This window comes from Hippopotamus amphibius, chromosome 2, assembly GCF_030028045.1.
Source record: "Hippopotamus amphibius kiboko isolate mHipAmp2 chromosome 2, mHipAmp2.hap2, whole genome shotgun sequence".
Classification (NCBI taxonomy): domain Eukaryota; kingdom Metazoa; phylum Chordata; class Mammalia; order Artiodactyla; family Hippopotamidae; genus Hippopotamus; species Hippopotamus amphibius.
This window is the reverse complement of record NC_080187.1, coordinates 214,202,682-214,217,767: the sequence shown is the minus strand read 5'-3', so window position 1 is coordinate 214,217,767 and position 15,086 is coordinate 214,202,682. Positions and strand designations below refer to the sequence as shown.

Below are 15,086 nucleotides of genomic sequence, written 5' to 3'. Positions count from 1 at the left end.
CAGGAAGCAGCCAGCTCGAAGAGTCGGTTATACCCTCAACTGTTTGCTTCCCGGTGCAGAACCACTGCAGCCGTGGAAAACCCTCAGGCACTGAGGGGTTGTTGGCCATCACAATCTCTTCCCAGTGTGTGCCCTCTCTCGAGCCCTCGCAACCTCTCTTCTCATTAAACAATCCTGTCTGTGCCCTCACATGCCCCCACAGGAAACTCACTGCTTATCACAAACGTGACTCCAGAAGGCTGTTGCTGTTGCAGCTGTATTACCTACACCCTCACCCGAACGCCCCATCAGACTTGATCGTGACCTCATGGCTGAAGCACCACCTCGTCCTGTCCATCCAGGGCATCTGTCCCTTGTGAGTGTCTTCAGAGAAAGAAATCCTTTAGTGGCTGAGGAACCTGGGGGGAGAGGAGGGTTCCGGCAGATAGAGGTGGACAGACATTGGTCTGTCGCTCTCATTCTTCATTTCATTCAGCCAGTGGCATTCTCCTGAGCCCCTGGTGCCCAGCCCTGTGCCCAGATCTGCCAGGATGGATGCAGGGAACGAGGGATGTGGGATGTGTTCTCAGGAAGCACAGTCTCCTCGGAGAGGCAGGAGCTACGCGTGCACACCGTGAGAAGTCCATGCAGAGCAACCCCTGTGGGTTGGTGGCAGAGACGGTAGCACAAACTGTGTCTCTGACACTGAATACACCTGCCATGGGCTGGGCTTGGGAGACAGGGGAAGGCTTCTTGGAAGAGGAAGGGAAGGAGGACAAATAATCAGGGTAACTTACATCCTTTTGGATGAGCTCAGCATAAACTATGCAGGCAGCAGAGATCAGCTCATCAGCATCAAGGTCGATGAGCTTGTTGCAGGCCTGTGCCGGGAGAAGGTGGGGCGGATGCAGGTCTCCCTGGGCACAGGCTGGCACAGGTGGCGACCTGCCGCTTCAAGGGGACAAGGCCACTGCTCATGGCAGTCCCTGGGGCCACTTGATCTCTCCCCAACCAACTCGGCACAGTGCCTGAAATTTTGCCATTGGAATCTTATATATCAGAGAGATAGTAAATGCAGTTTTCATTCTGGGCTCTAGGGAGTCCCGGGGTTCCACCAAGTGTTTCATGGGCTTCTAGGAGGACTCTTTTCATGACTGGGGTGCCATCTAAGATTTTCTTGAACAAAGACTTCAGCTGATTTTTAGAATTGTTGGAAAACTCTAGGACTTTTGTCACAGGAGGACCCTAGGGCCAAAGAGTTAACTATCAGTCAATCAAGCCTAAAGGTTAAGAACCATTCAGAGCCTCAGTTTCCCCCTATGCTAAACAGGGGTGACGGTGGTGCGTCTTATTGCCCCTCTGTGTCAGGCTCGTCATGAGGTTTAATCGAGCTGGTCTATAAAGGCCCTCGACACAGTGTTCAGGGTATGTCAGTCTCATCACTATTCCTGCCCAGGGGCAACGGGGGCCCTGGTGTCCAGGGCCCCAGAACATGGGGTCTTCACTAGGGATGGTGCGGGTGTTAGGGGCCTCCGGGTGCTGGTGGGGCCGGGCTGGGCCCGAGGTGCTCTCACCAGGAGGATGTCATCGCCTGTCATGCTCTCCTGCAGCACCTGCTTGCGCACCATCTGCAGCATGCTGTAGGCCACCAGCACCTGGAAGTTCCTGCAGGGCTTCCCCGTCAGCAGTACCTGCAGGGACGGGTGAGCCTCAGCCTGGCCTGTGGCCTGAGACTACAGATGCTTCAGGATGGTGCGGTACCCACCAACCACGTGGCCCTGTCAGCCATGCCTGGGCCTGGCTGCTGATGTGCTATTCATTCAGTCATCCATTCATTCAACCTCTGGGGTTCTAGGCATTATGGTTGCTGTTGGGAGACTCAGAGAAAAAGGCTTCAGGGAATTCATTAGAGAGAGGGAGGGAGAAGGGAGAGAAAATGAGAGCGGGAATAGGGAAGGAGGAAGGGAAAGAGCAAGAGAGAAGGGGGGAGATACTCAGAAAACTATAAGACACTAATGAAAGAAATCAAAGAAGACACAAACAGATGGAGGGACATACCATGTTCCTGGATTGGAAGAATCAACATTGTGAAAATGACTGTACTACCCAAAACAATTTACAGATTCAATGCAATCCCGATCAAATTACCAATGGCATTTTTCACAGAACTAGAACAGGAAATTTTACGATTTGTATGGAAATGCAAAAGACCCCGAATAGCCAAAGCAATCTCGAGAAGGAAAGATGGAGTTGGTGGAATCAGGCTTCCTGACTTCAGGCTATACTACAAGGCTACAGTGATCAAGACAGTATGGTACTGGCACAAAAACAGAAATATAGATCAATGGAACAGGGTAGAAAGCCCAGAGATAAACAACGGTCAACTAATCTATGACAGAGGAGGCAAGGATAGACAAAGGAGGCAAGGATATACAATGGAGAAAAGGCAGGCTCTTCAATAAGTGGTGCTGGGAAAACTGGACAGCTACATGTAAAAGAATGAAATTTGAACCCTTCCTAACACCATACACAAAAATAAACTCAAAGTGGATAAAAGACCTAAATGTAAGGCCAGACAGTATGAAACTCCTAGAGGAAAACATAAGAAGAACACTCTTCGACGTAAATAACAGCAAGATCTTTTTTGACCCACCTCCTAGAATAATGGAAATAAAAACAAAAATAAATAAGGGGGACCTAATGAAACTTCAAAGCTTCTGCACAGCAAAGGAAACTATAAGCAAGACGAAAAGACAACCCTCAGAATGGGAAAAAATATTTGCAAACGAATCAACAGACAAAGGATTAATCTCCAAAATATACAAACAGCTCATCCAGCTCAATATCAAAAAAATAAACAACCCAATCAAAAAATGGGCAGAAGACCTAAACAGGCATTTCTCCAAAGAAGACATACAGATGGCCAAGAGGCACATGGAAAGCTGCTCAACATCACTAATTATTAGAGAAATGCAAATCAAAATGACAATGAGGTATCACCTCACACCGGTTAGAAAGAGCATCCTCAGAAAATCTACAAACAGTAAATGCTGGAGAGGGTGTGGAGAAAAAGGAACGCTCTTGCATTGCTGGTGGGAATGTAAATTGATACAGCCACTATGGAAAACAGTATGGAGGTTCCTTGCAAAACTAAAAATAGAACTACCATATGAGCCAGCAATCCCACTACTGGACATATACCCAGAGAACACCATCATTCAAAAAGACACATGCACTCCAATGTTCACTGCAGCACTATTTACAATAGCCAGGACGTGGAAGCAACCGAAATGTCTATCAAAGATGAATGGATAAAGAAGATGTGGTACATACATACAATGGAATATTACTCAGCTGTAAAAAGCAATGAAACTGGGACATTTGTAGAGACATGGATGGACCTAGAGACTGTCATACAGAGTGAAGTGAGTCAGAAAGAGAAAAACAAATATTGTGTATTAACACATATATGTGGACTATAGAAAAATGGTACAAATCAACCAGTTTGCAAGGCAGAAATAGAGACACAGATGTAGAGAACAAACATATGGACACCAACTGGGGAAAGTGGGGAGGGTTGGGTGGGGGAACGAATTGGGAGACTGGGATACCAAATTGTACACTCTAAACATATGCAGTTTATTGTAAAAAATAAAAAAATTAAAAAGTTAAAAAAAAAGAGAGAAGGGGGAGAGAGAGGCCGACTAGAATTACTGGGTAACTCTCTGTAGCTTTGAGTGGAGCTTTGGCAAAGCAACGGTTGAAGGAAAGTCAACAATCCGGGGTGTCACCAAAGGCCTAGCAGTGGTCATGGACTTGAGCATGGAGACCAGCAGGCCAGGAGGGAGGGGTGAGGAGGGGCAGGGGATGGCTCATGAGGCAGCGAATGCCAAGGCCGTGTGGTGGGCCGGATCCTGCAGGGCGGACAGCTGGGAGGGCAGTGACGGGCAGTGGGTGTGTTTCTGGGAGGTCCATCTGCTGATGCCCTGGGGAATGGGGTCAAAGAACTGCAGGTGCGACCTGTCCTTGGGGGGCACCTCCTTCTGTAGTAGTGAGGGCTCAGAAGAAGTGGGCACTCAGGTGGAGGGGAAGGCCACGCAAGAGGCAGCTGGCAAAGTGAGGGCAGGGTGAGGCCCCTCATGCAGGCAGGGTGTCAGGCAAGCTGCATGCAGGCCAGGCATGGGCCGCGAGGCCCCTCCTGCCCATACTGCCTGAGAAGGTGCAGTGGTGGGAGCAGATGAACAGATGCACCAACTGCTGCTCTCACATCTCCCAACAGGGCAGAAGCAGGGTCATTGGCTCAATAAATCCCACTGAATTCCATCCAAATCCAGCAATAGAAGAAAGAAAGGAAAAGGGCTTCCCTGCCACCTGCTCTAGGGGTAGGGCCTATTCCTCTGCCCCAGAGGAGCACCTCACCTCCCAGAGCCTCCAGACATCGTCGAAGGACTTGAAGGCACGTTGAAAGCAGAGGCAGAACCAGGGGAAGAGGGACTGCACAGCCCCTGCACCCTTCCCTTCTGTGGGGAGAGAAGCAGGCGCCAGCCAGGGACCCATGGTCAGGGGAACACGGGATAAAACAAAAACAGATAGCCAAGGCCAAACAACTGAGCACGTAAACACACTTGGAAAATACAAAAACCCGGGCTGTCACTTTTCCATCTGCCCTTGGAGACTGTTTGGGGTGCATTTTTCCACTGTCCCGACTCCAACCCCACCCAGGTGAACCCTCCTCCCAGGGTCTAAAGAAAAGACCAAATGACCTTGCTCCCTGCCGCTTGATTGGGTGCCGTTGGCTTGGGCTGGGTCCTGGCCCCCTCCCTCGCCTGCCTGGTTGGGGGAGGTGTGCGGTGGCAGAGGGGGGCACTCACTTAAGTGCTCAGCGAACATGGGGTCCAGGAAGTTGATCAGGTTGTCGAGCATGTCGAGGTTCTTGCCCACCCCCATGCTGAGGACACAGCTGTGCTCCTGGGAAAGAGGGGCGGGAGGGAGGGAACCCCTTGAAAACACCAGAAGAGTCAGCCTGGCTTCATCAACTCCCCAGTTCTGGAGGCACTGTGTGTGTCTGGCTCTGGGCCGGGCACATGTCTCTGTATGAGTCTGGGTGTCAGCATATGTGTGTTTGCAAACGCACATCATGCCTGTGTCCATGTGATGTGTGTGTGTGTGTGTGTGTGTGTGGTGGGCATGCGGCGGTGTCTCAGGTGTGGCTCAGAATGCAATGAACCCAGTTAGTTATTCCTCCAGCCACATACCATAGGTCTGAACCAATCAGGACAAGGAAAGAGCCACGTGCATGTTGTTGCGGGGATGGAGAGAGGGGTGGGCGTGGGTTCTAGGCCGCTTCTCACAGATCACGAGGAAAGCCTTTCCAGGAAGGGAGTGACAGGGAGCAGCACCTTCGAAAGCTCTCCATCACACAGGTGGGAATACTGAGTCCCTGGGGGCCCTGGATGCAAGTCATGTGAAGGTAGCAGTGAGAGACAAGACCAAAGACAGAGGCCTTGAAGGTCTGGCTGCCGTGTTTGGATTTTATTCAGGAGGCTGTGGGGAGCTGTGGAGGATTTGCAGGAGCAGAGCCAGGTTTGGGGAGGGGAATGCCAGGAGAAAGGTACCCTCGCTGGGCCTTCCCAAACCTACAAGTTTAGACAAAAGCTGGGCCCAGAGCATCGCTCTCCCCCTTTTCAATTCCAGTGCTTGCCAACCCCCCTCCAGAACCCACCCCACTGGGGCTGGCATTGCCTTTCTCTGGGAAAAGCTCCTCTGGGACTCAGAGGGCTGTTTCAGGGCTGGAGGAAAAGGCTGGGGCTGCCAATACCTGCCTAACCCCAAGGGATCATTTAAGGATGAGGGGGTCCCTAAGCCAGGCCCGGCTCTCACCGTTTTCTGTAGGAAGAACTGGAAAAGCCAGAAGGTCTCGTGGTCATGTTCTACCATCAGCTGGAAAAGCATCACCATCTCATGGAAGCCCTGCTGGTACTCTGGGGGGGAGGGGGCGGGGCAGTAAGGAGGGGCGGAGCCTGGGCTTGGGCAGGGTCCCGTCCCAGGAAGGAGTTGAGAGGAAGGGGCCGAAGGGAGGCCCAGGCCTGTGGCGCACCTGCCTGGGTGTTGCAGACGTAACTCAGGAGGAGAATCTTCTCCAGCCTCTTCTTATCGATAAGGACATTGCCCAGGGGGTCTTTGTCATAGAGTTTCTGGATGTCGTACGCTAGGTTGGGGGCAAGGGATGGGAGCGGGCACCAGATCACCTCCAGCAGAAGGTCCGTGGGTGAGTTTATCCCCCCCAGTCCAAGAGGGTAGGACCCAGGACATCCTGGGAAGGGGCTATGAAAAAGGTACATCAGCTCGCCAGGCTCTGCCCCCTCCACAACCTGAGCTGCCTGGGTTTTCTCCCACCTCCAAATGTTTGACCAGGCTGTACCCTTTGCCAGGGCTGTCCCACCCCCATCCAACTAAAATTCAGCCAAGTTCAAGGCCAAGGGGGGAAGAAATGTAGACAAACTGCAGGAACAGCATACACCCAGGGACACATGGTGCTGGGCATCTAGGGGCAGCTGGTAGAGCTAGGTGGATGGACTAACCAAGGTTTAGCCGGCAAAATTCCTGGCACACGTCAAGGCAGCTCCCAGGAACCAGCACACAGACGTGACTGGGGAGGGGGCAGGGATGACTTCCAACCCTCCCCTCTGCCCAGCCTGGCCCATCTCCCTTGGCTCACTGATATTATTCCGAGTCTCTATGAAGTTTCGGTGCAGGTTTTCCAGAAGGGGCTGAATCTTCTGGTACATCTGGCATAAGCCCTCGTAGTTCTTCCTGGGAGAACAGAACCGAGGCTGAACAAGGCAGCCTTTCCCTCCAGGCCAGTCGGGGGAAATATGAGCAGCGCCCTCTCCCAGGCAGTGCCCGCTACCTGTGCCGCCTCTCCTGCCCACTGCTTGTGCCAGCCCTAACCATCCTCTGATGTGCTGCTGGAGTGCAGCAGGGAGACGGGTTTAACCTCGTGGCTCTGCAGTCTGACCACTGCACCTGAATCCTGGATCCACAAGTTAAGATCTGGTTGTCTGTCATTAGGGTCAAGTCTTGAGGATATCACTAGCCCTCTCTAAGCCTCAGTTTCCTCGTCTGCAGAATGGGGCTAACACTAGCACCTATGCCTCAGAACTGGAAGGACTGGATGAGGCAGTGTTTTGTGCCTGTCATTAGAACAAGCTTAGGTGGTGTAGAGGGTTGAATGGTGACCCCTCCCCAAAGATAAGTCCATGCCCTAACCCCTGGAACCTGTGAATATGACCTTCTTTGGGAAAAGGGTCTTTGCAGGTGTATTTAACTTAAGGATCTTGAGATGAGATCGTTCTGGATGATCCAGGGGAGCCTTAGATCCCCAGCTGCCCTGGATTATTCTCTGGCTGGCCCCTGGGTGTGTGACTCTTCCCCTCCTCAAGAAGGCTGAGCAGGCCTAGGGATGGCTGGGCCGGGCCAGGCTGGGCCGGGGACAGTGTGAGGAGGTGCTGGGAGCAAGCTCCAGCTGGCAGTGTGAGGAGTGGTAAACATGGCCGGGCTGGGGTGTGGGGTTGGGAGTGGGAGTGGGGGAAGGAGCCGAGGCCCCTGTGCAAGCCCTGAGTCGGGAGTGCCGTGGGGGTTTTGTCTCTTGGAAAGAGAAGTTCATTTGCAGGAAGCAGCCTGAACCTACCAGGCTCGGGTGGGCACCCCTCCCACCTGCACTGCCACCCACCCTCTGCTGACAGGATCTGGAAGGTTCTACCTCCTTGTGCTGTCCACCGTGAGCCGCTCATCCTGGGAACTCTGCCATGAGTAGTAGCCCGTGAGGAACTTCCAGGCTTCCGTCCTCACGTAGGGGTGCAGGCCCTGGGTGGGGGTGGAGGTGAGAGGTCGTGGGCCCTCCGGATGCCTGCCCACAGGGCCCCTCCCAATGCCATGCCTGCCCCTTGCCCACCCATGCCCCCCCGTTCCAGGGCGAGGCCAAGGGTAGCTTTGGACCATACCCTTTCCAGGATGTTAACACAAATGAAGTCTCGTGACTTGGCCAAGTGACCGTTCTCGTCAAAGAAGCTGTCCCATTCCGTCTTGTCAATGGGTGGTTTTCTCTTCACCTGGCAAGGACAACCACCTCAGTTAGGAACCTTTGGCGTTCCTTTAAGTGTGATTTTTGAGTGTTATACTCTGGATTTTGCAACGTGAATCAAAGTTCACAGCCTCTGACTCACTTCTGGAAATTTATCCTGAGGAAATTACTGAAAATATAGAAAAACGCTGTGTGCACAATAATTTTCATTGCATACTACTTTCCAAAATGAAAAATGCAAGCACTCTCTACATGTTGGGCAATAAGGAAATAGTTAAGTAAACTATGGTTTATATGCTCAATGGGATACTGCGAGGCACTTAAATTGATGCTTACAGGGAATGAATAATAATCTGGGAAAATACACATGTTAACGGAAAAAAGCAGAAAACAAAACTGTATATTCAGTATCTATTCTCTCTCTGTACTATATTCATATACATCTGTTACATGCTATACAAACTGCACCTTATATACTCTTATAGTGAATTAACCACTATAAAAGACTTAAAAAAAAAAAAAAGACCCTGGAAAAAAACACCTAAAAACAAAATCTTTGAATGATAGGATAAGTAATTTTTCCCTTTTTCTTGTATTTTCAAACTTTCCTGTAATAATAATAATATAGACTGCTTTGATAATGGAAAAATATAAAATAAGCACTAATTAAACACATCCATGAGCTCTGTTTTACCTTTCCTAGTAGAGTTAAACAGTGCATCATAAGGAATGGTTTCTGGTTATATAAGAGGTGAGAGTGTGTGTGTGTGTGTGTGTGTTGGGGGAAGGTGAGTGCAGTGCATACAAAGTAATTTAAAATGCTCATAAAACAATAATTAGGAGTTGAATTCCTGTTAGAACCAGGGAAGATTCCTAGGGGAGTCTTGTATTGGAGAGAATATCTTGAAATGTCACATCGCAAACTTGAAAGTGTGCTGGTGGACAGAGCTTGGCAAGTGACTAGACATGTCTGAGAGAGGGAGAGAGAGATCTCCTCCCAACTTCCCATTAATATATACCTGAATATGCACATGTGTCTCAAATTTAAATTTGCATTGAAGTCACCTGAGGATCTTCTTAAAATGCAGATTCTGACTCAGTAGGTCTGGGGTGGGGCCCAAGATGACACATTTCTAACAAACTCCCAGGGGATTTCTGATGCTGGTCCACTGACCACATGTGTAGAAAGGTGTTAGAAGTAAAACAACAATGGAAATGAAAAATCAGAGCCCACAGGCCCAAATTTGGGATAAGTTCCACTCACTCCATGTTTGATAGACATGGATTGAGCAATACAGTTTAATGACTTGTACATGCTCCATCCTCTAAACCAAAATAGAACATATGGGCCCAAGAAAGTACAATATCTTGGCCTTGGCCTACCCTTGGAAAGAAAAGCCTTCCCTGTTGCCACATCCCAACCACACAGATGCTGTCGTCTGAGCTGGTCGGAGCCAGGCTTCTGACCCGCGACAGCTATCATGTTTTCCCAGCCTATACGCAGAGGCTGCACCACTCAGCAGGAAGTGGAAGGGAATAGCAGAGCTGGGCCATGTCCCGGGATCCTTAATTATAAAAGGGAATGCATAAACTTTAGGAATGCGTTTCCTTATGAATTTTAGTCAGCTGGTCAATTTCTACAATAAAGACAGTTGTGATTTTGATGGGGATTGCACTGAACCAATAGATCAGTTTGGGGAGAATTGATAACATTATTGAATCTTCTGACCCATGAACACAGTATATATTTCTCCTTTTATCTAGGTCATCTTTAACTTCTCTCAGCAATGTGTTGTAGTTTTTGGTAGGTTACTCATATATTTTGTCAGATTTATCCCTAAATATTTCATTTTTTGGATGCTATTATGTGGGGGTTTTTTTGACATTCAATAAACTGCATATATTTAAATTGTACAATTTGATATATTTTTTTTCTTATTAGTAATGTATATATGGCAATCCCAATCTCCCAATTCATTCTGGATGCTGTTGTAAAAGCTGTTATTTTTAAACTTTCAACTTCCAACTGTTCATTGCTAGTATATATATACAGATACAGTGGATCTTTACGTATTGATCTTGTATCCTACAACCTTGCTAACCTCACATATTAGTCCTAGTAGCTTTTTTGGTGGATCCATAGGATTTGTTGTATAGGCCAACAATCAGCAAACTACAACCCATGGGCCCAATCCAGTGGCTAATCTGTTTTTTTAAATAAAGTTTTATTGGCACACAGCCATGCCCATTCACTCATTTGTTGTCTATGGCTGCTCTGATGCTACAATGGCAGAGTTAAGTAGTTACAACAGAGAAGTATGACACACAAAGGCTAAAGTCCTTACTATCTTGACCTTTACAGAAAAAGTTTGGCAACCCTGACACAGATGATCATGTTATCTGTGAATAAAGGCAGTTTCACTTCTTCCTTTCCACTGGATGCCTTTTATTTCTTTTTCATGTTTTATACACTGGCTAGAACTTCAAGGGCAATGTCGAATAAAAGTGGTGAGAGCAGACACCTTTGCTTTGTTCCTGTCTTAGAGGAAAAGCATTCGGCCTTTCATGATTCGGTATGATGTTAACTGTAGGCTTTTTGTAGATGTGCCCTTTATCAGGCTGAGGAAGTTCCCTCCTCTTCCTCGTTTGCTGAGAGTTTTTATCAGGGATGGATGTTCTGCATTTATGGAGATGATCATACGGTTTTTCTTTTTTTAGTTTGTTAAAATGGTAAATTATATTGAATTATTCTGAATGTTAAATCATTCCTTGGATAAACCCCACCAGTGATGTATTATCCTTTTTAGACATCATTGGATGTTATTTGCTACAGTTTTATTTAGGATTTTTACATCATTGTTCATGAGAGATATTGGTCTATAATTTTGTTTTCTTGTAATGTCTTTGATTTTGGCATCAGGGTGATTTTGGCATCAGGGAAATGTTGGCCTCATAGAATAAGTAGGGGTGTATTCCTACATTTCAGTTTTTTAGACTCGTTTGTATAGAATTCGTGTTGTTTCTTTCTTCAATATTTGGTATAACCAGTGAAGCCATCTGGGCCTGGAGTATTCTTTGTGGGAAGATTTTTAACTACAGATTCAACTTTTTATTAGTTTGAAGGATAGTGTCAGAAGAAATTGTTTTATTTTTTTACTTTTAAAATTAGAGATTTATAAGAATAGGACATTTTCCTTCTAATTCACTTTAAAAAATAAAAACAAACAATACAGGAAACAGCAAGAAATCAATAAGCACATAAAACATAAAAATGATAGAAACCCAAAGAAATCAATTATGGAAATAAATGCTTAAATTCCCTTATTAGTTGTAAACACTTAAAAAGCACTGATAATATTCTCAGCACTTTACCTTTACCAGTTGTTTAATCTGCACAACCACCTATGAGGTAGGTGAGGTTGTTACACTGTTCTACATATTAGGGAACCAGAGCCCTAGAGGGTTGATTAGTATTTCGGAAGTCACACAGTAAATATCAGAGCTGATATTTGAACCTAGAGCTGTTTGGTGCAAGAGTCAGGGTGCTTAACCCCAATGGCATGCCACCAGGGAGTGTAAAAGGCAAGGATTTTAAGTTTGAATAAAAAACATACACCCTACACAAGCTGTTAACAAAAGGTATACCTTAAAATTAAATGCCATGGAAAGATTAAAAAGTAAATGATGAACAAAGATATGAAAAAAGGGTCAAACACAATGAAAGTGTCAAAGTAATCAAAGTAAGATGCGCAGAACACTGTAATAAAAGATATGGCATCAACATAATAAAGCAGAGATGATTAGAAACATCGCAGGAAGGCATCTGCTGAGCACTCAGAGAATTTGCATTACTAAACCTCTACCTGCAACAATTGGCCATCTGCCTACTTTGCTGGGGCTGAATTTATTTATAAAAAGCCACTGACCTCTTCCAGCAAACTCCACTTCTCTCTGCCCAACCACTTCCCTCTATCTCCCTCAGACCCAGCAAATCATGGCCACCCACCAGAACATCTAAGACATTTGCTAGCAAGCCAAGGACAAGCAGAAAAAGCCTGACCACCTGCAGAGGGCTATGGTGAGGGTGGGGGATAGGAATTTCCACAGGACGTCCCCTCCCTCCCTTCATCAGTACATCCACACCACCTGTCCATGCCAGAAATCATAGAATCTATCCAGGGGTCCTTCAAAGTGATGGAGATGGTCATCTCAATGGCCACTCACATCCATCTTCCTTCTCCTATATTCTCCATTCCTTGCTCTGCCAACCTATTAACACCCTGCCCACAGTCTGGGTATAATGACCTGGTCATCCAGGAGGAGACCCTGATAGTCCTTGAGGTGCTGGGTACTCTTCAACTCTGGATAGTGCCTTTCCTAGTCCCCTGGCAAGAGTACTGCTAGGTAGAGCAGATGTGGAAATCTCCCACCTTTGTGGTATGCCTAAACAGGTTAAAGCTCTCCACCAGCAAACCTGGGGAAAGCTTGGCCATGCCTCCCCTGGAAAAGAGAGCTTTAAATGGTTCAGACCCTCTACCAGCTGTTAGCGGCCTTGGCTGCAAGGCATACATCTTTCCACCCTCCTTCCCCGCTGCATCATTGGGTTAAGGATTTTCTCCAGTGTTTTTTTTTTTAGTAAAATAAGAAAGCCACTGGAGGATAAGGAAAACTTTCTATGAGGGTTTTTGATGTCATGTTGCTGTGAATACTCATAGCAACAGAGCCCTCAGTAAGGCCTGCGTTCACCTGAGGGACAAGACATACTCCCAACAGTAACCATGTCAGTGATTCTTACCAAGGCGATAGGGGGTGGCCCAAGGAGGGCAGGCATATTCAGATAGAAAGCTTGGGGGGATGTGTGCCACTTGAAAGGTATCTGAGTGATTATCATCAACCAGGTGTGGAGGGGATATCATCAGTGGAGCACAGTCATCTTAAAAAATGGCTTTAAACAGCGGTTCTCAAAGTTAGCTGCACATCAGAATCACCCAGAGGGCTTGTTAAACCACAGATCAATGCGCCCCACCCCCAGAGCTTCTGGTTCAGAAGCTCTGGGGGCTCAAGAATCTGCATTTCTCACAAGTCCCCAGTGGATGCTGATGCTGCAGACTGTCAACTGTAGATGGGCACTTGCCATGGGCACTTGCCATCTGCCTCTACGAGGATTAAATCACACGTGCTGCTGCAGCTGCTGACCTTCCACATCCCCTGAAGGGAGTTCAGGGTGGAGATCAGCAATAAGGCACTCTGTGCTTTGGAAAATGGGTGGAACGGGTCTTCAGGAGCTGATTTTATGAGCCCAACCCTTGCATCTCCTCATATCTAGAAAAGCACTAAATCTCTACATGGTGACGTCTGCTCCTTGTGACTAGCAGAAAACCCCCTACAAAAAATGTGTTTGATTGCATGTACTCCTCCTTTACCAAGAATACATATATACTAATCTTCCCCCCTGCCTCTTTGGAACAGATTCTCAGAGCTCTCTGGGATGCTCTCTCCCGGGCTGCAGTCCTCATTTTGCCCCAAATAAACTCAACTCGCAACTCTCACGTTGTGCACTTTTTTTAGTCGACGAGACTCAGGCGCTGCACTTGGAGAATCACTGATTTAGAAGGTGGACTCCACAGCCTGCGTTGAAATACCAGCTCTGCTACTTAGTAGCTGTGGGTCTGTAGGCAAGTTGCTTAGTGCCTGGGCCTCAATTGTCTCATTTATAACGTGAAGATGATAGCTTCGTCCACCTCCTAGAGTTATGAGACTGACTAAAAATTAAGCATTTCGAACAGTCATTGTACATAATAAATGCTACATGACAGTTTGCTACTTTATTATTATCCTTCTGTAAGTTCAGAGAAATGGAGATAGATATAAAGAAAATTCAAATCAAGGCCTGGTGATAATCTACAATAAAGCAATAACATTTAAAATTCGGGGAGAGAGATGCCTGTTTTGCATTTCTGCTTTTTTATGTGTCACTCTCTAAATCACTATGATTTATGAGACTTGAGATTGGTTAAGGTCATTCTAATTAGTTATTATGATTTTGAAAAATATACTGTGTGGAAAATTTTATGACTAAGGCTGAATTCAAATGAATAGCGTATCATCAATTGGATGTGGAACCACCTACTGACAAAAGCATTACTGCCACCTGGTGGCAGCACACCAAAATTGTTGGCAAAAGCACCAAGGAAATTATCAGCATCTTTAAGACAACTAGCAACCCTAGACTAATTAAGTTAGAATGTCACACATGGGGGAAAAGTAACACTGGCTTAAATAGAAGGGTAAAAACAGAACTGTGTTTTTCAGTCCTGTTGTTGGTGATGGTGGTGAGACCAAGGTTTAACCTAGCCTGCTCCACTTTCTAGGCCAGCTCAGGGTTCTAGTCTTTCCCACCCAACAGGGGAAAATGGCCCTAATACAAACCAGAGGCAGGGGAGGGAGGGAGTTGGAGCTAATGAAGAACACCCACCAGGATGAAGGAGGCCGACTGCCTGGCAGAGAGGCTGTTTTCAGGAGAGAGGGTGGTCATGGCCCTGCTAGCTATCTTCAAAGCAGCCTCTGACCAGAGCTCACTTGGAGCCCTACGTGACACTTTAATTAAGCAGGGGAAGGTGATCTTCCTTTTGGGGGCTGAGTTGCATTCCCAGGAGGAACTGGGCCTCTTCTGACCTCCCATACTTGAACAGAGCCAGCCAGTGTGTGTCACAAAGCCCCTGGAATCCACATCACAATGACCTTGGAATGTGGGAGCACTCAGCTTTAGAGGTAAGACACATCCAAGAACCAAGGGGACTAAACCTTCCAGTCACCCAGAAACATTATAGTACTTACAGGATGTGCAGTGGGGGTTGGAATCAGAGGACATACAGACCAATGTGCTGGGCTGGTCAGGGAGGGCTTCCTGGGAGGGGTGACCTAGGAACCCTTTCTCCCTATCTCTGGATCTCTCTCCTTTGAGCTCCCTTCACTTGTTATCCCCCCAGACTAGTACCGAAAACCTGGAGAACACCTAGAATAG

The 15,086-nt window shown here is 47.4% G+C and overlaps 1 protein-coding gene across 3 annotated transcripts; it reads right to left on the bottom strand.

The window, feature by feature from the left end:
• Positions 1-240: 240 nt before the first annotated feature.
• TBC1D21 (TBC1 domain family member 21) lies at positions 241-14,717 on the bottom strand. Of its 3 annotated transcripts, XM_057724392.1 has the most exons (11): positions 14,538-14,597; positions 7,983-8,090; positions 7,742-7,845; positions 6,698-6,792; positions 6,077-6,187; positions 5,860-5,960; positions 4,851-4,947; positions 4,399-4,499; positions 1,554-1,670; positions 777-860; positions 366-398 (listed from the first exon to the last, which is right to left on the bottom strand). In XM_057724392.1, exons 1-11 carry the CDS (start codon positions 14,595-14,597, stop codon positions 366-368), a joined length of 1,011 nt encoding a protein of 336 aa, XP_057580375.1. The 3 variants fall into 3 exon arrangements, with proteins under 3 accessions (XP_057580377.1, XP_057580375.1, XP_057580376.1); XM_057724394.1 differs by lacking the exon at positions 6,077-6,187 and having other exon boundaries at positions 241-398; positions 14,538-14,717; XM_057724393.1 differs by lacking the exon at positions 7,983-8,090.
• Positions 14,718-15,086: the final 369 nt, after the last annotated feature.